We start from the raw sequence: 25,372 nt of genomic DNA, 5'->3' as shown, positions 1-25,372 counted from the left end.
GGTCAAAGGCATACAAAATATATATGTATATGACATATAGAATATATTATTTCATTCCAATTACCTTAGACCGCCCTTCCTACCAGTCGACCACCGCATCTAACCCGGGAACGTCAAATTTATACCCCAAAAGATGGTGTGACCAGGAGTGTTAGAGAGCGCCAAGTATAAAGCTATTTGAGGCAATCCAAATATCTGATTATACGAACTCATAAGTTGAGACGAATTGCAACTTTTTTCTCAGAACCTATTGACGGGTGTGCTACCAAATAAAGGAATTTTTCCAACATCTGATGATAATTTCAAAATTCAGTTTACGTAAAAGTCTTGAAACGCTTTTCGTTTAGTGTCTTCAGAACTAATAAAAGCGATAATAGTGCGGCTTTATTCAGCACAGCAACGCTCTGTACTGTGCGGGAGAATTAAGCAATACTGGCAGTCTTTTTCCCTAGCGTGCGTGGGTACTCAGACGACAAGTGGAAACAACAACCGAAGAGCATCCTTTCTTCAACTGACGAGCAATTCCTATTAGTAAACACTTTCTCTACAGGTTTTAATGTCAGTGCCAGAAGACTCTTACATATACACATATGTACATACAAACAGGTAGTAGTCTACATCAGTATGGCAATGACTCACAGCTGAACGGTGACTTTGATGGGTGCATAATGTTTTATTCAGTATTTGCTTTAACTTGCACACGAAGTAAATAAATACGCAAGTAAAGAATAATTCAATAGATGTGGCCTATCTTTGCGCCATTTTTTCAGTGAGTGACGGTGTTCTTCGGCATTAGTTCACAGAAAATTTAGACAATACTCGAAAAATCATGGGACACAGGCCAAGTGCGTTTAAAAAACTTGTAAATTCAGCACACAGATCGGGGTCAAAGGCAGAGTCGTGGAGTGCATATAAACAAAAACAAAAAAAAATATTATATACAAAACGGTGGCGCAAAATTAATCACCTCGTCGGGGGATTTATAATTTTTGCAAATGGCATCGTACATCAGTCATATTTGACACTTTTGAACTAGACAGCTGCAGTATATGTACAAGCGGATGAGCAATGAAGCACGAAAATATGAAAATAATCATTCAAATAAAATTTTTTTATTTATTAAGATTAATTTAAAAACAAATTGAATGACTAATTTTGCGCCACCTTGTAATGCCAATGACATGAATATTATAAAACAATAAAGATTTGCTCTCTTTTCTAACATTTTCGTTAAATTTCAGCTTAAAGATAGAATACGCATAGTGAAAATGTGTTCAATAAATTGGTCAAAGTGCCAGACACAGCTGCGCTCAACTATAACTAATACCATTTCTTCGTACGTATGTAAGAATAATGTATTGCGTGGCATTATCGTTAACGATTAGCCAAATGTAGCAATAAATAAAAGTATCATAAAATCTTGACACATACTTGTTTAGCGAATTTAGTGGCCGTCTACCATTTCTGCCCTGTATAATGGCGGCCTGCATTTCCAATCCTTGATCAACGATTTTCGCCATTTCTAGGCCGATTTCCAGATAAGTTATCACAGCAGTTATATTGCCTAAAATCGAAAAGAAAGCAAGTGGAATGTTTATATAAAAATGTTTACATACATATTTTACTATGAGTAATTGTGCATATTTTATTGTTATTGTTTTAAATAAGATTCATATACTCGGTATAAAAAATTGATTATTAAAAAAAGCGTCCTCTCATTACCCTTACCCCCATTTTAGTACCTTATGAACTGGGTAGCTTTGGAGCAACTATCCTTATTGAAGCTTTAGAGCTCTTTAAAAAAGTCTTGGCATTATGTGGAAAAAAACTAAAAATGCAAGCTTCCCATATTTGAACCGTAGTTTCGCACACATATCGATTTTCTTGTGTATGAAAAAATTGTAGTTATAAAGCACGCTGATACTTGTAAGGAAGCTTCCTAACCCTGATATATAATATATGTATCTTGCAGTAATTTAGGCAGAGCGATGAAATTCGTATTGGTGAGAGTGCATATAACAATTTACTAAATATATTTTTATTAAAAGATTTGAAGGAAAATCGTTAAGAATGTTCAAGGCTAATTATTTTAAAAGACATTTTTGATGTATTTTACCACAGTAAAACTATAGGAAAGAAATTTTTAAAATTATGTGCACCGCGCTTTTTCATTTGATAACCATATTTCCATGCCTTTCATAATTTTAAACTTATGCGATTTTTTTTTAAGCCACTATACTTTTTGAAACTTTAAGGCCATTTAAAAAAATCAAATGTTTTGTGAACAAACTAAAAATGCAAATTTATATTATATTATATTTACTTTATATTTTATATTTATATAAAAAAATTATTAATAATGATAACAATAATAATAATTTTAATAACAATAAAATAATAATAATCATTACTAGCATTATAATTATAACATAATTGATTACAAAAAGGCAATTTACTTTATAGTAACTTTGTAACCATTTTAATTTTTTAAATATTTTCTACTTTTTTTGTAGATGGAACCACGTATTAGCGCTAAAAATGGCAAGGTGGTAAAATACTATTTAATTACTTTGTAATTACTTTTTAACATTAGCTTTAATAATATAGTAAATGTAGAAACAACATTAGAAAAAATATCTAATATAATAATATAATCCAAATTGTCCAATATAATCGATTAAGCACCAGTTAATTAATTTATAATTACTTTACAATCATCCTAACTTTTTAAAAATTTTGTGATATTTGAAATAAAAGTGTTTAAAAATGTTAATAACAATAAAAATATATATTTGTGCAATAATAATACTATTACTACAATAATAATGGTAATAATAATAATAATAAAATATGAATAAGTTCGTGCGGTTTTTTTTCGAAATTTGAAACTTTATTGACGTAAAATGGTTACAAATTTAATATTCAAAATATTGTCCATCGCTTACTACTACTTTTTCCCATCTTTCTGGCAATTCACGGATTCCCTTTGTGAAAAATTCGGTCGGTTTTGCCGCAATCCACGAATCGATCCATTTTTTGACTTCATCGTAATTACGGAAGTGCTGGTCAGCCAGGCCATGTTGCATCGATCGGAAGAGATAGTAATCGGATGGCGCAAGGTCTGGACTATACGGCGGGTGGGGTAGGACATCCCATTTGAGCGTTTCTAAGTATGTTTTGACCACTTGTGCAACATGTGGCCGAGCATTGTCATGTTGCAAAATAACTTTGTCGTGTCTATCGGCGTATTGCGGCCGTTTTTCTCGCAGTGCTCGGCTCAAACGCATCAATTGTCGTCGGTAGACATCCCCCGTAATCGTTTCATTCGGTTTCAGTAGCTCATAATACACAACACCCAGCTGGTCCCACCAGATACACAGCATAACCTTCAGGCCATGAATATTCTGCGCCGACGTCGATGTTGAAGCATGGCCAGGGTATCCATACGTTGCCCGACGTTTTGGATTATCGTAATGGACCCACTTTTCATCGCCAGTCACAATTCGATGCAAAAAACCCTTTCTTTTGTGCCGTTGAAGCAGTTGTTCGCATGCCATAAAACGGCGTTCAACGTCTCTTGGCTTCAATTCATACGGCACCCAATGGCCTACCTTTCGGATCATTCCCATGGCTTTTAAACGTTTGGAAATGGTTGATTGATCAACTCCCAAAGTTTTTGCAACCTCTTCTTGCGTTTGAGCCGGATCTTGATCGAGCAATTCCTCCAATTCGGTATCCATGAACTTTGGCGGCGCACCCTCGCGTTCTTCGTCTTCCAAGCCAAAATCACCACTTTTAAAGCGTGCAAACCACTTCTGGCACGTTCGCTCAGATAGAGCATGCTCACCATAAACTTCCACCAAGATACGATGACTTTCGGCTGCTTTTTTCTTCATATTAAAATAATGAAGAAGAATTCCCCGCAAAAACACATTATTTGGCACGAAATTCGACATTTTCAAGTGTGGTAAAAATATTGTTGTTTACGCTTCAAATAAAAAACTTATACTGACGTTTGTGCCTTACGACAGTAGCTCTCCAATGAATGTTTGGAAATGTGGATCGATGGAATAATAATCAAGTTACGCCATCTGTTGTAAAACCGCACGAACTTATTCATAGTCCTATTAATTAGAGTAATCGAAAAGTATCAATATGATCGAGTCCAAACTAGTTAATTAATTACTTTATAATTACTTTGTAATCATTCCGATTTTTGAACATTTTCTGATTAGTTGGCACCACAAGGTAGAAAATTACTATTTAATTACTTTGTAATTACTTTTCAATCAATAGTTTTATAAACCAGTTAATTATTTTATAATTACTTTGTAATTATTCTAACTTCTACTAACCACAAACTTGACTAGGCAGTCATTTGCTATTAATTACTTGGAAATTACTTTGTAATCATTAATTTTAATATTAAAATAAATGGAAAAACAATCATAGTAACTATACTAATCGATATATTTCAAAAAAATCAATTATAAACTAGTTAATTACTTTATAATTACTTTGTAATCATGCCGATTTTACAATTACTTTGCAGGCATTTTATTTTTTGAAATATTTTGTAACTTTTTGTAGCTGAAACCACGTACTAGCGATAAAAATGACAAGATAATCAATTACTATTTAAGTACTTTTTAATTATTAGCTTTAACACTCAAGCAAATGGAAAAACAAATTATTACCGTAATAATAATCGAAATATTTCAATATAACAGATTACAAACCATTTAATGACAATTTAATTACTTTGTACTTATAATTATTGTCATTTTGATTATAATTACTCGACTATATAATTACTTTGTACTTATCGTTAATTTGAATATTAAAATGAATTGGATAATAATAATAATAATCGAAATATTTCATCAAAATCGATTATAAACCAGTTCATTACTTTATAATTACTTTGTAATCATTCCCATTCCTATTCCCCTTTTGGATTGTTTGTGACTAAAATTATATAATAACGATGCAGGGTAATCAATTACTTTGCAATTACTTTTTAATTATTTAAAATTATTTATTTAAAAAAATTAAGAGCTAAAGGATGATATAATTCGGCACATTAATGGCATAGAACCTCAATTATGCCTCAGCGTCATCGAAAATCTGGACCATCGGATGGGATGGAGGTGTGCCGCCGAGGTCGCGGCGGCCATTTCGCCGATATTTTGCTCCATTCGTAATTGAACCATACCAATATTATCATAATAAAGAGAAATGCCAATAATGACCTAAAAAAATTGTATTTTGTCTAAAATCAACATCGGCCCTTGAAACTTAACCACCCTTTATAATAATAATAGTAATAAAATAATAAGGGTAATCGTAAATTATCAATGTAATCGAGAATTTCTATATAATTACTTTTTAATAAATAAATAAATGTAAAAATAATAATAGCAGAGGCCTCGGTAGTCTAGCGTAAGTGCACTAGCCTGCCATATTAGAAGTTGTGTGTTCGAATCCCACGTAAAGCACGTGCTCGCACTTTTCCAAACCTACCTACTTTCCTAGTTTCTATAAAAAAGAAAAAAAAAAAAATTTCCTCAACCCCAAAAACCTTATCCTTCCAATCCTTACTCCCGCATAAAAAGTCAGCGCATTACTTGCATTGTGGCTGCTACAACAAGCAAAAAAATAAAGAAAAAGACACAGTTACACAAATTGCATCAATGGCGTCAGCAAGAGGAAGCGGGCAATCGTGGGTGCTAGTACACACCAAATTTAGCGAACTCCTCAACCAGCTGCGTGATCCTTCTGCCAGAAAAATTTGACACACAGATGGCGCTCCAAGCAGTAAGAAGGCGTTGTTCCTAAGCATCGACAGGTGGGCGTTCCCTTTACTTAGGACTGTTAGCGGCAGGCTAATCACCTACTCTGTCCGAAATCAAATAGATTAACGAAACCCACGCAAGACTGAGTCTTGTCGAGGCCCTATGCTCCCGAGTGGAGTGAACAAGAAAAAAAACAACCACAAAGTAATTATAAAGTAATGGCTTATGTTATTAGTTACTCTTCAAATGCAGAAATAATAATTTCTATTAGAACTCAAATCAATACGTCTGCGATTACGACTACTAGTGTGTTAGTCACTTTCAAATGTTTTTTAAATCATAATCAGAAATCTAAATTTATTAGCAGTATCCTGTGTGTTTATGAGTTGAGTGAAATATATTTTTGAAAATCATGTTGCCATAAGAAACAATGGAATTAGCAATAGATTAACGAAGTACTAAAAATTTCACTGCATATGCATGAATGTACGCACTCAAGCGTTATCAAATCACGAATATCACTAAAAAAAATTTAAAAGCTATTAATACCATTAACAGTTTTATGACAAAATAATTACAGCTATGCATAAAAAAAACCATCTGTTCCAACTGTTTGTTCTTTTTAATGCAGATTCTTGAGTTGAGCCCAAGATCCTGTAAATAAGGCAGATAGTTCAAGACTCGCATACTCTACTTGGCTAGAAACTTATTGGCAGGCAATGCGGAAAAAATATAATGAAACAAAAATATAACTATAATGCAGACGCAGGCTATGGTTTTACAGTTAATTTGTACATTCACCGAAGCGCGAAGTACGGCATACAAAAGAGAAGGCCTCACGCTGAACAGCGGTCGCTGGCGTTAGGCCCATTTGTAAACCATTTGTACTTCTTCTATAGAAGCGTCAACCTAATTATTTAATAGCCATGCCTCGTATATAGGTATACAGCACGCGGCAAATGACAACACATCTATACTTTGACTAGTGTGAGGTATTTTTGTTTTTCTGTTTTTGCACATCTATTTTTACCTAAAGGAAATACTCAACACTGTCAAGGAAAAAAATTATAAAAAATCAACAGTATTTTTCATCACCTTTAAACTTGCACTTTATTACACTAGAATTTAACAGGCTATAAAACTGCATGCCAAAATTTTTTCTAGAAATTCGAATTAAACAATTTACAAAAAAAAAAAAAAACTTGAAAATTTTATAAATATGGTTTTTATTAGAAAATGAGCTATTGTTTTACAAAAAAAATGAGCTTCAACAAAAAACCAAACAATTTTTAAAATATTCGTGTTCCAGTCCACTTGTCAAATAAATTACAATTTCTAAAAGAACGTTTTACCGTACAACTCCTACCTATCTGAAATGAACTGGCAATGAGTCCCACTAATCTCCCCAACAGGCTCTGTAGAAATCTGCTTGGGTAAACCATTTTCGAAGTTTATTTTAAATTATCTTGTAAAAGTATTAATTATGAAATTTTCTGTAATTATCTTTGATTAATTGTAAAAACATCCGTATTTTGTTGGGCACGTATTTAATAAATTTATATTAGATAATAGACTCACACATCCACTTCGTGGAACCCGTCTTCAAATTTATAAAATGACATGTAAACAAATTGCCATGAAAAAGCTCCTCATAAAAAATATTTGCCGTTCGGAGTCGGCTTAAAACTGTAGGTCCCTCCATGTGTGGGTCAACAACAAGACGCACTCCACAAATAGGAGAAAGAGCTCGGCCTAACACCCAAAGTGGGTGTCAATTATATGTGGGTGTATATATATAAATAAATTGGAATTTAAATAAATAAATAATAATAATAAATAAAAATAATATACGTCTTTTTTCTTATAAAAAATGTATTACTAAACCAAAACATGATTTTAGAAAACCTTAAAAAAGGCAACGCTGTATGAAAATAGTCAAGTAATCAAAGTATGTTTTCCTATAAACACACAAAAAAGAGCAATCGCAAGCACCGGAGCCACTCTTCTACGAACTTTTAATGTAAAGAGATTGGAATTTAAATAAATAAATAATAATAAGAAAAACAGTAATCAACGTTTCTTTTTTTCTTATAAAAAATGTATTACTAAAACAAAACATGTTTTTAGAAAACTTTTTGTTTTCTTATAAAAAATGTATTACTAAAACCAAACATGTTTTTAGAAAACTTTAAAAAGGCAACGCTGCATGAAAATAGTCAAGTAATCAAAGTATGATTCCTTATAAACACAGAAAAGAGCCGTCGCAAGCACCGCAGCCACTATTATGCGATCTTTTGACGAAATAACCTAAATCATCTTATGCTTTATTCGAGCTATTCATAATTCATTATTCATTCATAGCGACAGCTTAAGAGGCCTTGTTAATAAAAATATAGTTAAAATATAAACTTGCTCTACGAAAGATTCGTGGTCATTACTTACATTACAAAGTAAGTTGTAAAGGGACTATTATAAGTGACGCCTGCCTAGATGTCAGTAGTGAATAATTTCTAGACGGTGTTGCTCCAAGTAGATGTAATATTTTACGCGATATAACCACGCGTTAAAGTTATTGAAACTTATTATGAAAATGGTAGATCTTTAACAAAAACATATCGAAAAATGCGTGAATTTTATTTATGGAAATAATCGTGAGAAAGAGTCGACAAAGCAAAGGTTGGTGAGCAAATTTCAAGAAACTGGTGCTGTCGCGTATAGAAAAAGGACTGGCAGTCTTAGAACTGTGAGTTCTGTTGAGAATATTGCTGATGTAGTGTAAAGTGTTGCTGAACAGCCTTCAGCAACGATATCTCAACGTTCAAAGAGTCAAGACAATTAAAGAGTCATGAATCGACTATTTGACGGAGTGAATCGAGTGTTTTGGCATTCATGGTGGACATTTAAATGATGCCATTTTTTACATATAATTATTAAGAATCGTATTTTGAATAAAATTAGTGAAACCTCAAAGAATATACATTTTTACATGTTTTCTTTTAAAACAACATCTAGGCGCGCCTCAAAAGCGCCTTTATTTGCAAAACCCCACAGAATTCTAACTTATATACCTACATATATTACACACTGTATTCTTCACACCAATTCATTGCATACTCACGTGTTTGGTCCTTTATTTGCATCTTTTCCAAATTACTGACTTGTTTATCATTGTAGATGATCACAGCACCCGCTCCATGAGCATACACATTCTTCACCTTCTCCTCGAAAGTGCATTGACCACGTCTCACCAATGCAATCCAGCCGTGCGGTGGAAAATCATTGCCATTAGTGCCCGAAATATCGGACGAACAAGCGGTATCGTCCGTCTTATCACCAACCTGACTTACATGCACAAGTATACCTTCCCGATTTAGCACTTTACCCTCACCATAACGTGCCTTCTCCTCGGCAAAGGACACTTTCTCCCATTTGCCATACTCATTGCGATAGGTATAATTCAAATAGGCATAATTATAGACATCTATAAGTATACGATCTTCGGTGGCGAGTATTTGTGTTGCATTCGCGGTGCGGAAGTAACGATCGAGATCCTGATTGGCAATGGACATGGCCGCCACAAAAGTGGTGGTGGTGGTGGTGGAGGTCAAGCGTAGACCACCGAGCAGTAGAAGGCATGCCAGCAGCAGCAATTCCTTCGAACACATTTTCTTTTGAGTTGTTATGATTGCTTATTATTGAGAATTTTCGTTTTACCGCGTATTGTTCACGAACCAAGCACAGGTTTAGTACAAAATACGCGCTGGAAGTGTACACTAATTTTTTGTTTTTTTTTTTCTCCTTATTCCTTATTTTACAATAAATAATTTTGCTACGCGCCCAACGGTTTCGCTTCGCTAACGCACGCTGACAATTTTCGTTTGGACATTTGATTAAAAATCACTTTTCATACGCCGACACGTTTCGTTTTGTGTTGTGAAGATTACGTTTTCCGCTTATGCACTGAGTCCGTAGTTCTCGACACACATCTCGTCATTGAATGCCGCAAGTGTACTGCAATGAGAAATTAGATTATATTTTAATTTAGGCTAAACACGTATTTTATCATTAAACGATGTTAAATTCAGTCAATTGTTATTGTATTTTGCTTCTCGCATCGGAGCGCTGATAAGATTTGAATTTTGTACTTCGTCGCCGCTAAATTGAATTGGCAGCAAATGCTTTGCCATTCGTGCTTTTGCTTTAAAGAACGGTGACGGCGATGGGTGCAGATATAACGGCAAGAAGAGAGTGCGTAAGAGAGTTTGCGCACTAAGCTAAGAGAAAGTGTCGGATTATTAATAAATGAGTTTTTATTAGCTTAAAGTACCTGTATTTCGTCTTTAAATAAATGACTGGGAATTGCGCTTGCCGTCGCAATGTGTGTTTGTGCTTTGAATAAATTTACGGTGTTTAAAAATATCTATGTAGTATCGCTTAACGGAGGCTCGACGCAAACGTCCGCTTTTTATTATGTACTGTCATCAGCCACAAACAAAAAAAAAAAAAAAAAAAAAAATCAAAGGCAATTTCGTTACTTCTTCGAGTATTGCTTCATTATTGAATATTACAGAAGTATTGCGCGTCTTGCATCGATTGTTTTAATTTATGATGTGCGTAAATGTTTTTCGGTACATATTTGCGGGTCCATAATGTGATTGCTTTTATGGTAAGATAAAAGCAGTACTGTGTTGTTTTTGAATAATTGTTACACAAAATTATGTTGGTGATAAAAGAAAGAATGCTGGTGATAGCACAGATACATACATACAAACTTTGTTTTACTTACACTAGAGTTCAAACCAATAGGAGCGCGTTTAATTACCAAATTTTAGTTAAATTTTTTGTATTCAATTTTTTTTATAATTTTTTTTTAAATATGGCGCATTCTACAACAAAAAGCACATAAATCAAAGTTACATACTTCAAAAGAAATCCACAAATATTTCACAAATCGCAAAAAAGAAATACATCAAAACCTCCAACTTTTTGTGCAGAATTTCTAGAAAAGTTCGAAGTATACAGTTTTATAGCTAATTCAATATTAGTATAACAAATTGCAAGTCTCACGCAGCTCGAAATTTTAATTGATTTTTCAAAATTTTTTTTTCGCTAAGTTGTCGAGCATTTTCTTCCATATAAAAGACTTCCGAATACGTGCTTTAAATTGGGGAAAATTTTTATCAACGTGATTTTTGAGCAACTTAATAAAGGGTGGTTAAGTTTCAAGGGCTGGTGTTGATTTTGAATAAAACACAATTTTTTTAGCAAATTATTGTAATTTCTCATTATTTTGATAATATTGGTATGGCTCAATTACGCACGGAACAAAATATCGGCGGAATGGCCGCCGCGACCTCGGCGGCACACCTCCATCCCATCCGATGGTTCACATTTTCGATGACGCTAAGGCATAATTGAGGTTCTATGCCGTTAATGTGCTGAATTATCTCATCCTTTAGCTCTTGAATTGTTGCTGGCTTATCGGCGTACACCTTTTCTTTCAAATAAACCCAAAGAAAGAAGTCCAACGGTGTCGTTGACGTTTAGGCGTGGTTCACATTCAACATCGGCCCTTGAAATTTAACCACCCTTTACATGCACTTACTATACTAAAATTAAATGGGCAATAAAACTACATACCTTGAGATTTTCTAAAAAATTTGATTAAAAGGATGAAATTAAAAAAAGTGCTAAATTTCGGTGAATTTCGTGCAAAGTTTGGAACTTTTATTTACATGGTTTTTGTTGTAAAATGCGCTATATGTTTATAAAGATTAAAAAAAAAATTAGATACAAAAACAAAATATTTAAAATTTGTTAATTTCTCCCGTTCCTATTATTTTAAACCCAAGTGTAAGTAAAAAAACTTTTTCACTTTAGCAATTCTTGCTGTTCGATTATAAGATATTAATATTTCATATAAAGAGTTTACATTTTAGTACAGGGTGGTCCATCTAGCGTTTCCACTAGAGAAGAGGAACTTGCAGAAATCTATCTGATTATCTGATTAGAGTCCATGCCACAGGCAAGAATAGCTGAACGGTGAACTATTTCAGCAAGCAATTTCTGCTTGGGTGTCACCGTGCTAGAGCCTGAGCCCCCCTACCAGGCGAGTGAAAAAGCATATCTTCAATTACACTGACGGGATCTCCAAGACAGAACACAACTGCAACTACTGGATCGGGACGTTAAACGAGACTCTCCCCACCTTTCTAAATTCCCGACCCCGAATGCCGTTACCGTAGTTCAACCACCGCCTATTGCAGACGAAGAGCTTCAGCTCCCACGTTCAATTACGGTCTGGATATTGTATCTAGTAATTTAAACTCATACTTCTCCCAAATAGACCCCGTCATACTCAATATATATCCAGCATGCGAAGGCATAGCGCACGATACTAACCATCTAATCACATGCCCTCTCAAACACACTCATCTAGCACCCCACTTCCTCCGTGTCTAATCTCTCGAATCAGCGCGTTTCCTGGGCCTAGCTTTAAATGAGTTACATGATGATGATCGGTGATTACCCCACCGCATTGGCAGGACCTGGTAAACTGCTCCAACAACTACAACAATACTATTCAACTACAAACAAGTAAAGTGTGCCGGCAGATAAGAATCCCAAAAGACAGGCGTATAACTGGGAACAAAGTAGCGGATAAATAGGCTAGAGAGGCTGCGACCTCGTTATTAAAAGGACCCGAGGCCTACCTTGCAATGAGACAACACACCATAAAAGAGAAGCTTAGAGGGCTAAGAGACATGTCCTGACACCTGGCACTGGGGAGGTATAATCAAAGGAGATTCAGGCAACTTATAACCGTCGATAAGGCTAATCTGAGAATACTCACGGGCATTCTCACAGGTCACTGAAGATTGCACTGTCACCACCAGATTGATTGCCACTGACTACTGTCGTTTCTGCCACTAGCCTCTGGATACTCCAATACAGCTTCTTCTCAAATGTGACGCTATAGCGGAATATGTCTGCCGCATGCGGCCGGAAGAATACCGCATGCGATCAGCGCATACCAGCTCCATCTTAGGCTTATTAAGGAACTGCGTTTGGTTGAGCAGAGGGCACAAAAGATCATGAGGTCGAAGCGCAAACCTCATTTTCATTCATTTCATCTAGCCTTTGAAATTTAATTTAATTTAATTTTAATTTCGGTTGTAAATAAAAAACGCAAGAATATTTTTCACTGATTTTTTATTTATTGAAAAGAGAAAACCTTGGCATTAATAGAGGAGCAAAACTGCATGCAAATGTTTCCCTCAGCTGGATTTGTAATATCCCAATCTGTCTACCCGTTTTTCAATATATTTTCACAGGTGTCGCCAGCATCGTACTAATGGAAATCTCGATTTAACTTTCAACTTTTAAATCGTGTCTGATTGGTTGGTCTAACATTTTTCTTAGGAAGTTAAATAAGAGCCTTTTGGCGAAAAATTGACAACACTATTTCCGCTGATTAATCGATTTTCGAAATATTCTGCAGCAGAGTTTTTAACTCGTGGCTTGGTAGAAAGCACGGAGAGCTTGACTTTTATGTAACGCAATTGCTAAGCGGCCATAAATGTTTCAAGGAATATTTTCACCGCTCCCATTTGGAAAGCAACACTTTTCGTCCTGTTTATCTTGACATACTTTGCCCACGTTTTGACAACGAAAGAAATGAGCTCTTAAAGGCCTTCGATGAGTTCCCAAAAGAAGTGAACCTCATAACGCAAATGTGCGATAAAGCAGAAAAATTGCTAGTTTTTAGCGTAGCTTCAGCGCGTATAGCAAAAATGTTGCGTCAGGAAGAATAGACACAAAAGGCGGACTTCAGACAACAAAATAGGCGCAGCAGGCTGTTGAAAATGGCGAAGAGCCGCCGCATCGTGAACTCCGGACATTTACCGGCACTGACATAGACTGACGATTTGAGTAAAAATACTCGATAACGGCCTTCCGACGCATTACTTAACGGCAAGGTTCTGCTGGGAGGAGCAACCGTTCGGTCGAGAGGAGGTTTTAGTTAGAGTTAAAATCCCACACCGATGGCCAACTGCCCAAGTAGGCTTTTGACGCTTTCCTCTTATAAGAAACAAAAAGGACCAGCGTTAAGCTTTTACCGGGTACAGCTTTAACTTCCTAGGTGTGGTATAACTAGAACTAGAACGGCCTAACTAATATAACTGCCATCTTAACAAAGTATCATGCAACGCAAATTTGTTGATCGGTAGATATGTTTGGTAAAAATCAATAATCGAATAAAGGCTTGTCACAATAGATCAGTGCTAGTCGCAGTACCTAGGTGACTTACTCCCGCCTCAAATACTAAACTAATTAAATTTATACAGGCTACTATCTATTCTCCATCATCTTTCATATGTTCTCATTCTATCATTTCTGATTGGATATGCAAAATATTTGTAATCTAACAAAAGTACCTGTAACTCTCAATGGAATTATGGAACATTTTAGACAAATGAAGTGTGCTAAATGCAATACTCTAGATCGACCTGGTAGCCTTTGTGACTAAGGCGACTAACGCGACCCACGCGACTCACGCGGAACTGGTAAAGAGGGTAATAAGTAATCATAGGTGGGCATTGTATTTGTGAAAATGAATGAAAATAAAGTATTAAACATTTTAATCCGAAATGTCAAGGCATGCCAATTTTTAGGGAGTGAATGCACGAGTATGAGCATTTATGTAGAAGTCATTGTTCTCTCGCAGGCTATTGACGCTTTCAAGGCTCTTGACACACTAACACATAAGCATGTTCATATACATATGTATGCACGTATCCATAGGCATAAATACTTTGCGTGTTGTTATGGGGGATGCCTTAATGTGGTATGTACGAGTATGTCCATTTATATATACTTTCAATACAATGGAGTACAATACAAAATATTTCTATACATGCACGCTTATGAATTTATGTATGTATATATTCACATTTAAGTACAAGCAACCTGGCACGCTGGAATAAGCTTGAGGTTTCTATTGTGTGGATATAGACGAATGAATATGTATGTATATATCAGTAGCGCCAATACGAGTACAATGTAAGGCAGCCAAAATTGGGCTATTCAGCGCTACTTGGGAAATGCATACTTCTACATATTTGTTTGTATATATGAAAACTATGCCATATACGCACATACCACGAGGGCTGAAAAGTCCCAGGCCTAACACATAGATGGCACTAGTTTTATTGCATTCACCTCTTTTTCAGTTAGTACTAACCTTAAGAAGACACCGTTAAAATTTCATGATATTCTTTTCATTAATTCGTGCGTTATTGTGCTAAGAGTAACGCTACTTTTGCTATTTTCAAAGTATTTTATTTATTTCTTTCTCAAAAAGAATTTCGTATTTTAATTTTACACTGCTTCTTGATGGGGAAAAATTCCGTTCAAGCGAAGCAATGACTTGAAAAGGGCCATGGGGACTCCACTCCATCAGAAACAAACAAACAAACAAACAAAAAACGATGGTTTGCTGACTTCAGACGTGGTCGTAGAGACACTGATGCTGCACAACGCAGTGGACGTCCAAATAACCCGGTAACACCAGGAAACATAAGAAAAATCCACCAAATCGTTTTGAATGATTGAAAAGTGAAATTGCGTGCGTCAGCTGACATCGTAAAGATATCAAAAGAATGTGCTGGCTTTATATTGAATGAGCATTTCTCCATGAGAAAGCTCTGTTCAAAGTCAGTCACTAGTGAAACAATAGCAAAGCCAACATAAATTGAACTTCGAATTGCTCCCACATCTATCGTATTCGCCAGCGATTGAGGGCTGTTCGTAGACCTTAAAAAATGCTCGCCGGTAAGAAATTTCGCTCGTATGAAGATGTTATCGCTGAAACTGAGGCCTATTCTATGAAAAAAGATTAATTGTTCTACAAAAGTGGTATTGAAATGTTAAAGCGGCGCTGGAATGATTGCGTTGCTCTTAACGGAAATTCCGTTCATGAATAAAGCTAATTTTGAACAAAAAAAAAGTTTTTGTTTTGGGACTGTTCAGCCCATGTGTTACACCCGTTGGCAGCTAGTTAGAAACGCGCTGTTTTTAACAGATTTAAATAACTTTCGTTTAGTTTACTAATGTTAATAGTTTTTTTATATATTATAAATATAGTTCAATCTACAATAAATGTAATATAAATGAGAGTTTGAAATTTTTTGCACAATCTATTGTATAAAAAATTGAAAAATTATCAACACAATTTCAAGTGTTTAAAATATTGAAAAGTTTTCAAAAAAATTTCAAATTTAATAAAATTTATAAAAAATTTGAAAATTTTTCAACAAAATTACAAATTTATAAAAAATTGGTAAATTTTCAAAAAAAATTCTAATTTATAAAAAATTGAAAAATTTTCAAAAAAGATTCAAATTTTTTAAGAATTGAAAAATTTTCAACAAAATTTAAAGTTTTTAAAATATTGAAAAATTTTCAAAAAAATTTCAAATTTCTAAAAATTTGTAAAATTTTCAACAAAATTTCAAATTAATAAAAAATTTGAAAATTTTCAAAAAAAATTCTAATATATAAAAGATTTAAAAATTTTCAAAAAAATTTCAAATTTATAAAAAATTGAAATATTTTCAATAAAATTTTAAATTTATATAAAAATGGAAAAAATTTCAACATTTTTTCTAATTTCTAAAAATTTGTAAAATTTTCAACAAAATTTCAAATTACTAAAAAATTTGAAAATTTTCAAAAAAAATTCTAATTTATAAAAAATTTAAAAATTTTCAAAAAAATTTCAAATTTATAAAAATTGAAATATTTTCAATAAAATTTTAAATTTATATAAAAGTGGAAAAATTTTCAACAAATTTTCCAATTTATATAAATATGCAAAATTTTCAAAAAAATTTCAAATTTATAAAAAATTGAAATATTTTCAATAAAAATCCAAATTTATATAAAAATGGAAAAATTTTCAACAAATTTTCCAATTTATAAAAATATGCAAAATTTTCAAAAAAATTTCAAATTTTTTAAGAATTGAAAAATTTCAACAAAATTTCAAATTTATAAAAAGTTGAAAAATTTTCTACAAAATTTCAAATTTATAAAAAATTTTAAATTTTTTAAGAACTGAAAAATTTTCAACAAAATTTCAAATTTATTAAAAGATTTAAAATTTTCAAATTTATAAAAAATTGAAATTTTTTCAACAAAATTTATATAAAAATGGAAAAATTTTCAACAAAATTTCAAATTTATAAAAAATTGAAAAATTTTCAAAAAAATGTCAAATTTATAAAACATTTGAAAAATTTTGAACAAAATTTCAAATTTATAAAAAATTGGTAAATTTTCAACAAACTTTCAAATTTCTAAAAATTTGTGAAATTTTCAAAAAAATTTTAAATTTTTTAAGAATTGAAAAATTTTCAACAAAATTTCAAATTTATTAAAAATTTTCAAATTTAAAAAAATTGAAATATTTTCAATAAAATTTCAAATTTTTTAAAAATTGAAAAATTTTCAAAAAAATTTCAAATTTACATAAAAATGGAAAAATTTTCAACAAATTTTCAAATTTATAAAAAAATGCAAAATTTTCACAAAATTTCAATTTTTTTAATTTTTAATATTTAGACTATTTTTTAGTATGCAGGGTTACACCCCATTCAATTTTGGTCCAATGATGTGCCATATTAAGTGACTCGAAATTGTGCCTTATTTTTGACAATTTTTTTCCTTGCTGGTGTTGCGCATTTTCTCCATCTAACGAGGGCTCGATATTTTTGTATATGGAAGAAAACACCCAACACGAGCAGCAAAAGAAAAAATGTAACAAAAACTAAGAATCAGAGCTGAAATTCAAAGAGCTTTAGCACTGCATACTTGAACATTTTCTAAATATTCTTATTAAAAATTTGATAGTTTTATAAAAATTTGTTATTTTGTGTTCCGGTGGTCTATTTTGTTTCTTGCAATAAAAAAATGAAAAACGATATTTAAATTTAACTTCTTATATATCAAATTGGAAAAATAAGTCTTTTTTTAATTTTAATATTTAATTTTAAAATTGGCGCTGAAGTTTACGCTCCCAAAAAATTAGACCTGGACGGTGTTGTACCTACATTTTGGCTATCCTATTTATCTGAAACACCAAAACCAAAAAAAAATATTAATCAGTATGACTGTAGCTATGTCCCGCTACTAGCATAGAAAAAAATTTTAACAATATGGCGCGATTTTGAATTTGACACTCTAAAAGGTTTTATTCAGTTTTTTAATCAAAAATATACGAAATAATTGAAATAATAATATAATTCTAGCACGGGCGATAGCCATTGATGTTGTGAAAGACGATTCGGCTGAATAGTTTTTTTGTTGTTTTTTTTTTTTTTTTGACAACGCCAGTTTGAAAAACATAGTTTAGAGGTAATCGAGTTTAAAGTTTTGAGAGTGGCCGCGTGACGAATTTGACTCTACCTGCTAAAACGGATGTAGAATCGAAAATACTGGGCTGGGAATATCCTTCCAAAAATTTGACAGTAGATATATTCTTAAAAGCCTATACTTTCGAAATATAAAAAAAAATCGATTGTTTTTTAATTCTATACCACCGGGACCCCGGTGCACAAAATTGGGCACTCGGAATGACATTTATTTTCCAAAAAATTGGTTAAATTAAATTATTAACAAATAAATTGTGGAAACTTGCCAGTAAGTGCCGGTGCCATAGTTATGAAGAGCATTTCTATATTATATGTAAAGGGTGGTTAAATTTCAAGGGCCGATGTTGAATGTGAACCACACCTAAACGTCAACGACACCGTTGGACTTCTTTCTTTGGAGTTATTTGAAAGAAAAGGTGTACGTCGATAAGCCAGCAACAATTCAAAAGCTAAAGGATGAGATAATTCGGCACATTAACGGCATAGAACCTCAATTATGCCTCAGCGTCATCGAAAATTTGGATCATCGGATGGAGGTGTGCCGCCGAGGCCGCGGCGGTCATTTGGCCAATATTTTGCATCATACGTAATTGAGCTATACCAATATTATCATAATAAAGATAAATGAGAGTAATTTCCTAAAAAAAATTTACTTTATTCAAAATAAATACCGGCCCTTGAAACTTAACCACCCTTTATTTACGAATATACACAAGTAAATTATTGCAGAAATCCATGCAATGCAAACAAAATATGTCTAAAGGAAGACAAATTAATGCGTGAGCACAATAAACTAATCGAAAAGAGGAATCCGGGTGCAGTTTGATGAAAATAGGAAGCCTCAAAATCGCATGAATCGTTCACACCTCAGCTGCACTGAACCCATTTAATGCTCCTATCAATATAAAGGTTCCAGAGGGTTCAGAGGTGTGTGTGTGAGCGTGTGTACATATGTGTGGGCGAATTATAATTTTATGCGTAGAAGCACAGGCTCACAATGTGCGCAGCGGATGAGGTGCCTCTTTGACACTTTGCATGATTGACGTCCTACCTGCCTACCTGCCTACCTGCTTGATTTGCATGAATGCTAAGAAAGGTGCGAAATATTAATTTCAAAAATTAATTTTAACAAAAGCTATGCGAAAAGTAATGAATATATGCCCGTAAATCTGCCTGTCAGCTACATTCTTTATGCGCACGTCAAAAAAAATAAAAAACAAAAGACATGGATAAGTTTGCTAACTCCTTGATGGATGCCACTAGCAGCATTTATAACAATTTATGGAGACATACATAAATCTGATTGTGTGTAGAAATGTATGCGTTTGCACAAATTTAAATGAGCGTGCTTTTGCTTATTATGCGTGCTAAACATGTGCGTCCAGAGTGAGCATTTGAGATGTTAAAAGTTTCCGACCACATTTGAGATATGCCAAAATATAAAACATCTACATTCACGCGCATATTCTAAAGTTTCAAATGTGGGACGCAAAACAAGCTAACATTGCAATGAGTTACAAATATGTACGAGTGTATATTGCAGGCTTATTTGTATGGGCTTCTTATATCCACATAAATGAGAACTCCAAAAAATGGAGGCATGCCGACATATGCGAGTCGAATAAATTTAATTCAATTTAAGTAAACAAATGTACATAAATATGTATGTATGTGTAAATGTGCACTAGCAGAACATTAAAAAAAAAAATTATTATTTTTCGTTTGTAATGCGGACCCACACGCCACTACCGCCTGCCCCGCTTGGCAGTGGCATAGTTTGAATAAGTCGAGGAAAAACTTAATAATCAATTCTGTTCAAATATTTACAGTATGTAAAGAATGAGATAACGGCGAACATAAACTTGAACGTAAAAGCAGAAATATGACATTGAAATTTAGTTTATGACACTTCTATACATTTCTTGGCACTTGACTGATAACACCTTAGGCGAGGTCAGCATGAGTACGGCAGACACTGAAGTCGTTGGCAAACTTTTGGCCAATGATGAAAGCTCATTGCTATACCCAAGCTTGACTAACTTGTACTACATTCAGCATCTATTTAGTATCGCTTATGAATCATCGCAGTTGCTTTAAGTGATTTAAAATGCGGTCACTAGTTGACGAAGTCTATTTCTGCACAGTGCAAAGCGGTTATAAAGGAGATGAGAAATCGTCTTGCTTCCTCATCGCCACCTTCCACCAGCCTTTCATACCTTTGCATACCTGTCTTTCAAGTAATGGCCTGCAAATACTTCCGTAACCCAGTAGATAAATCCTCTCTTTTTATAGGCTACACTTCACTTGCGGTTCATTTTTAGCGACTCTGCCTTCAAACACGGCAAGCTGCGCTTTGTTCTCAACTTTCACCAGGAAGCTAATAAAAAGTATAAAATAATTCAAAATTTCAATTTGTGAAAAGTATGCCAAATAGAAAAAAGGAATTGAAGAAAAAGAAATACATTATTTTCTGTAGTGATAAATATCTCGTAAAGTATCGATCAAAGAACTTAAAGGTTATGCTCTCTGTCAACATGACATTTCACACTAAAAAAAATTATTTTGCTTTTTTTTGTTTGTTCCATTCAGTTGCGAGTTACGGGCTGTTAACAAGAGAAGTCGAAAAAAAGAAAATTCGGTACGTTTTACAGCTTTTCTTTGATAAAGGTTTGGTTTTGTCGATTACGTTCAGGCATTTTTCATGTTAAAGATGCACCTCGCACAGGCAGGCCCGTAGTCGAAAATGTCAATAAAATCATAGAAACTAAAACGAAGTTGACCGGCATATTAGTACTCGTAGCATCGCTCAGGAGCTAAATATCTATCACTAAACAGTTGTAAACCATTTGCGCAGAATAAAAATAAAAATATTAATTGAGAGATCTGTAAACACCCGCTATCTTCCAAGTTATGAGTGGCACGAGAAAACTTTAAGCCAAATATGTATTTCGAAATATGGAGAGAATTCAGCTTTAAATAGGAGAATTTCATATCGCTCGTATCGTCATAATACAAAAAAAATTATAAATAAGTATGCAGAAATTACTATCAGCTCTTCCTGCGAAAAAGCAATGTGCACATTTTTACCTTATCACACATACAGTGAGTCAAAAAAGTTTTTGCCCAGTAGGTTCTTCTTATAACATCCGCAATACTTTGTATGCCAATTTTTTTTTTTAATTAATTTTAAGTAAAAATATAGTTGATACTACAACAAAAACAATATAATTTTAAACTTTCTACAACATTTAATAAAATATCTCAAATTTTCAACAAAATTTCGAGCTTTTTACTCCGAGCGCTATGTAAATTTGTGATTTATGACACAAACAGTGAGTGAAAAAAGTTTTGACACAGTGAGTTTTTTGCAATATTCGCATTGTTTTTCGTTTATTTTGTAAAAAAAAAATTATATAGTGAGAATAATACAGTGGGTCATGAAAGTTATGGCACAGTAAGATTTATTTACACTATTCGCTGTAATTTTAATGCCAATTTTTCCTCCTTAATTTTGTATAAAAATGTAGTTGATACTACAACAAGAAATGCACACAATTTTCAAAAAAAATTCAAATTAATTTCAGAATTTTTAATTTTTTTAGTTATTACGCTTCTCCTGCAAAAGAACCATGTGCATATTTTTAATTTATCACACATACAGTGAGGCAAACAAGTTTTTGCACAGTGAGTTTTTCTTATAATATTCGCAATGTTTACATGCAAGTTTTTGCTTTAATTCTACTATATATGAAATATATATCACATACTACAAAAAAGTAACATGTTTCAAGGCTTCAAACTTTTTACAACAATAAACAAAATTCATAAAACGTTCAACAAAATTTTGAACTTTTTACATAGGATATTTCAGTTTTAGGGTTATGATATTCCGCTGAAAACGAGCGGTATGTATAATTGTGATTTCCAATACACATAACACAGTGAAGCGAAAAAGTTTTAGCACAGTGCGTTTTTTCTTGCAATATTCGCCATTTTTTATATGCCATTTTTGTTTTAATTTCGTATAAAATATATTTTTATACTACAACAAAAGCAAAATACTTAAAGTTGTCAAACTAGATATATACAACATTAAAAAAATACATAAAATTTTCAAAAAAATGTGGAACTTTTTATTAAAATTTTTTTAAGTTATGACGCTCTTCCTGCACACGAGCAATATGTATAAGTGTGATTTATTACACATACAGTGAGTGAAAAAAGTTCTAGCACAGTGGATTTTTTTTTGTGCAATATTCGCCATGCTTTTCAGGCTAGTTTTTCGTTAATTGTGTATAAAATAAATATGTAATACAACAACAAAAGCAGCATATTTTCAGGTTTTAAACTTTATACAACAGTAAAAAAATTCATAACATTTTCAAAAAAAATTGCAAACTTTTCACTCAGATATTTTCTTTTTTTTTATATGCTGCTTTATAGCTCGTTTATTTCTTTTTTTTTTTATATGCTGTTTTATAGCTCGTATAATTATTTTTTTTCTTTGTTTTTTTTTTGTTTGGTTTTTTGCTGAAGCCAGAAACTACATTTTCAGACAAAAAATTCTAGTTGCTTTAATTTTGTTTTGTTGAAGAGAAATCGTCGTAGAGCCTAAAAACTATGTTTTCATGCAAAATCAACGAAAAAATGTGACATGAAAATCATTGTAAATAAAAAAAAAATTGTGGGTGTCAAAACTTTTTTGACTTACTGTAGGTAAATTACCATACAACTACTGCATTCTTCTGCAATCGAACTGCAAAAGGAAGACCTGAAGTCGGTTATATTTTATATTTTACATTCACAGCTGCTCCATTTTCCAGTGTTGCTTTATTTGTGTACCCAGCAGTGGGACGTTTCGTTTTATTCAAGTCAAATCCATAAAAAGTGATAGCAGTAGTACAAAACCCATTTTGTATGTTTTCTTCTTTGCAAGGATTTTACTTTTGCAATTTATTCCAATCAAAATGTAAGCAAACAAGCGAAAAAACAAAAAAAAGCAGAGCCAAAACGGCATTGAAACCACAAAATTGCAAGAAAAAAAAAACAAATCAGAAATTCTACTGCTACCATTTATGGATGCGTCTCGGTTTTATATAGTTGCGGACAAAACTCTCCGTACGACCCTTTTTCCTTATTTCCCTTGCTGGAAGATCCAGCTCGAGCCTAGGCCTAGTTTGTCCACGGATGGCATCAGGTGTTGTTCCAAAATGGTCTTGTCTTGGAAGCGATCCATATTTCCTTCAATGAAAACGAGGTTTCCAACTCCTGTGGCTGCAATTGCTCCCCAAACCACGACACTGCCATCACCATGCTTTACAGTCGAAATCAGATTTCTAGGATCCCTGGCAGTGTTTGGTATTCTCCAAACTTTGGCTTTGCCATCGTATCCAAATATGTTGTATCTGGACTCATCAGTAAATAAAACTAGTTTCCAAAATTCGATTCCCCTATTAAGGTGCTTTTTTGCAAATTCCAGACGAAGCTTTCGGTTTTTCTCGCTCATAAGGGGCTTCTTGAGAGGAGTTCTGCAGTTGTAACCCTCATTGCTATGGGCCCTGGTTATTGTACGTGGGTGAGCAACAATTTGATACCTCTCGGCTACCTCCTGGGCCAAATCAGTAGCATGTATTATCGGATTCTGATTCACTGCTTTGCGAATAAAGGATACATCTCTCCGGTTGATCTTCTTGGGCCGGCCACTAAGTGCCTTACTCTCCAGTGGATTGGATGTTTCAAAGTGTTTACAAATAATTTGTACCGTAGACTTGCTTAAATGTAATAAATCAGCTATTTCACTATTACTTCTGTACACAACAACTAATTTTCTCAAATCAGTAGAGATTTCTTTGTGAAGCGACATTATTCCGATCGTACACTTTTTCAAAAGACAGAATGCAATAAATTTTAAGAAGAATGCAAAGTAAAACCACAAAATAAAACAAACGGTGCTTTACAGTTAAGTATTTGCAGAAAAGAAGAGCAAAATAGGTGTCTTAATATAACGTATGAACACTTTTGTCAGTGCTGTTTTTGGTTTTTCGTGAATAACTTTTAAAGTAAATACTGAAAATGATTTTTTTTTTACCTTTGTTATATAAAATAAATAAATAATTGGCGCGTACACTTCTGTTAGGTGTTTGGCCGAGCTGCTCCTCCTATTTGTGGTGTGCGTCTTGACATTGTTCCACAAATGGAGGGACCTACAGTTTCAAGCCGACTCCGAACGGCAGATATTTTTATGAGGAGCTTTTTCATGGCAGAAATACACTCGGAGGTTTGCCATTGCCTGCCGAGGGGCGACCGCTATTAGAAAAATGTTTTTATTAATTTTGCCTTCACCGAGATTCGAACTAACGACCTCTCGGTGAATTCCGAATGGTAATCACGCACCAACCCATTCGGCTACCGCGGCCTTTGTTATATAATTAGACTTAAAACAAAACTGCATCATTACATTCCTTTTAAATGCTTTAGATCGGGAGAAATTAAAAAAAAGGGGTCATACGGAGGGTTTTGTCCGCAACTGTATTTGTATTCAAAAGTTTGGCGTTTAGCTGGAATTTTCCTTATACAATACTCTCCAGAATTCCAATCACAAATAGCCTAATTTTTTTACTTTTCTACGCTACTTAATCAGGTCGCAAATAGTTACGCGCTTTCAACTCAACTCGTTTATATCAATTCAGGTAGGATATTTTGAGTTGTTGCTTTCCGCGTAATTTGATAAATTTCCTAGTGTTCTTCTACAGGTCGCTTACGAAAAGAACACAGCTAATAACTAAAATCGAAGAGTACTTCTACATATACAAATAAACGCTTGCGAACATCGCTTCCGTATGAAATGCAAAATAAATACTTTTGAGTAGTCATAATTCTTTACTAATGCGTAATAAAATATATGCATTTTGGATATTATGTGTATTCTTATGTGTATATAAATAAAGCACCCATCTACACACATAAAACACTGTGCGCTGCCGGTAGTGAAGTAGTAGTAAAAATCAATTTGATAGTCACTTGGCTACAGTCGCCACTAGCTGGTATAACAAAAAAGGAAAAACTAAACAAACCTAATATGCAAAAGGCATAAACAAGCAGCTGGACGCACATAAGCCCACACACACATATGTAGATATGTGT

General features: G+C 33.5%; 1 protein-coding gene across 6 annotated transcripts in view; it reads right to left on the bottom strand.

The window, feature by feature from the left end:
• Positions 1–25,372, bottom strand: part of LOC128868542 (E3 ubiquitin-protein ligase goliath) — a 256,846-nt gene that overhangs the window by 62,983 nt on the left and 168,491 nt on the right. For all 6 annotated transcript variants that reach the window (XM_054110751.1, XM_054110750.1, XM_054110754.1 and 3 more), the window contains 2 exons: positions 8,914–9,806; positions 1,432–1,564 (listed from right to left, as the gene is read on the bottom strand). In XM_054110751.1, the coding sequence (XP_053966726.1) occupies positions 1,432–1,564; positions 8,914–9,460 (680 nt within the window). In that variant the 5' untranslated portion in view covers positions 9,461–9,806. The remainder of the gene's footprint in view (positions 1–1,431; positions 1,565–8,913; positions 9,807–25,372) is intronic.

The sequence above is a fragment of the Anastrepha ludens genome, chromosome 6, assembly GCF_028408465.1.
Source record: "Anastrepha ludens isolate Willacy chromosome 6, idAnaLude1.1, whole genome shotgun sequence".
NCBI classification, from domain to species: domain Eukaryota; kingdom Metazoa; phylum Arthropoda; class Insecta; order Diptera; family Tephritidae; genus Anastrepha; species Anastrepha ludens.
The sequence above is the reverse complement of the archived record's forward strand: the minus strand, read 5'-3'. Positions and strand labels throughout refer to the sequence as shown.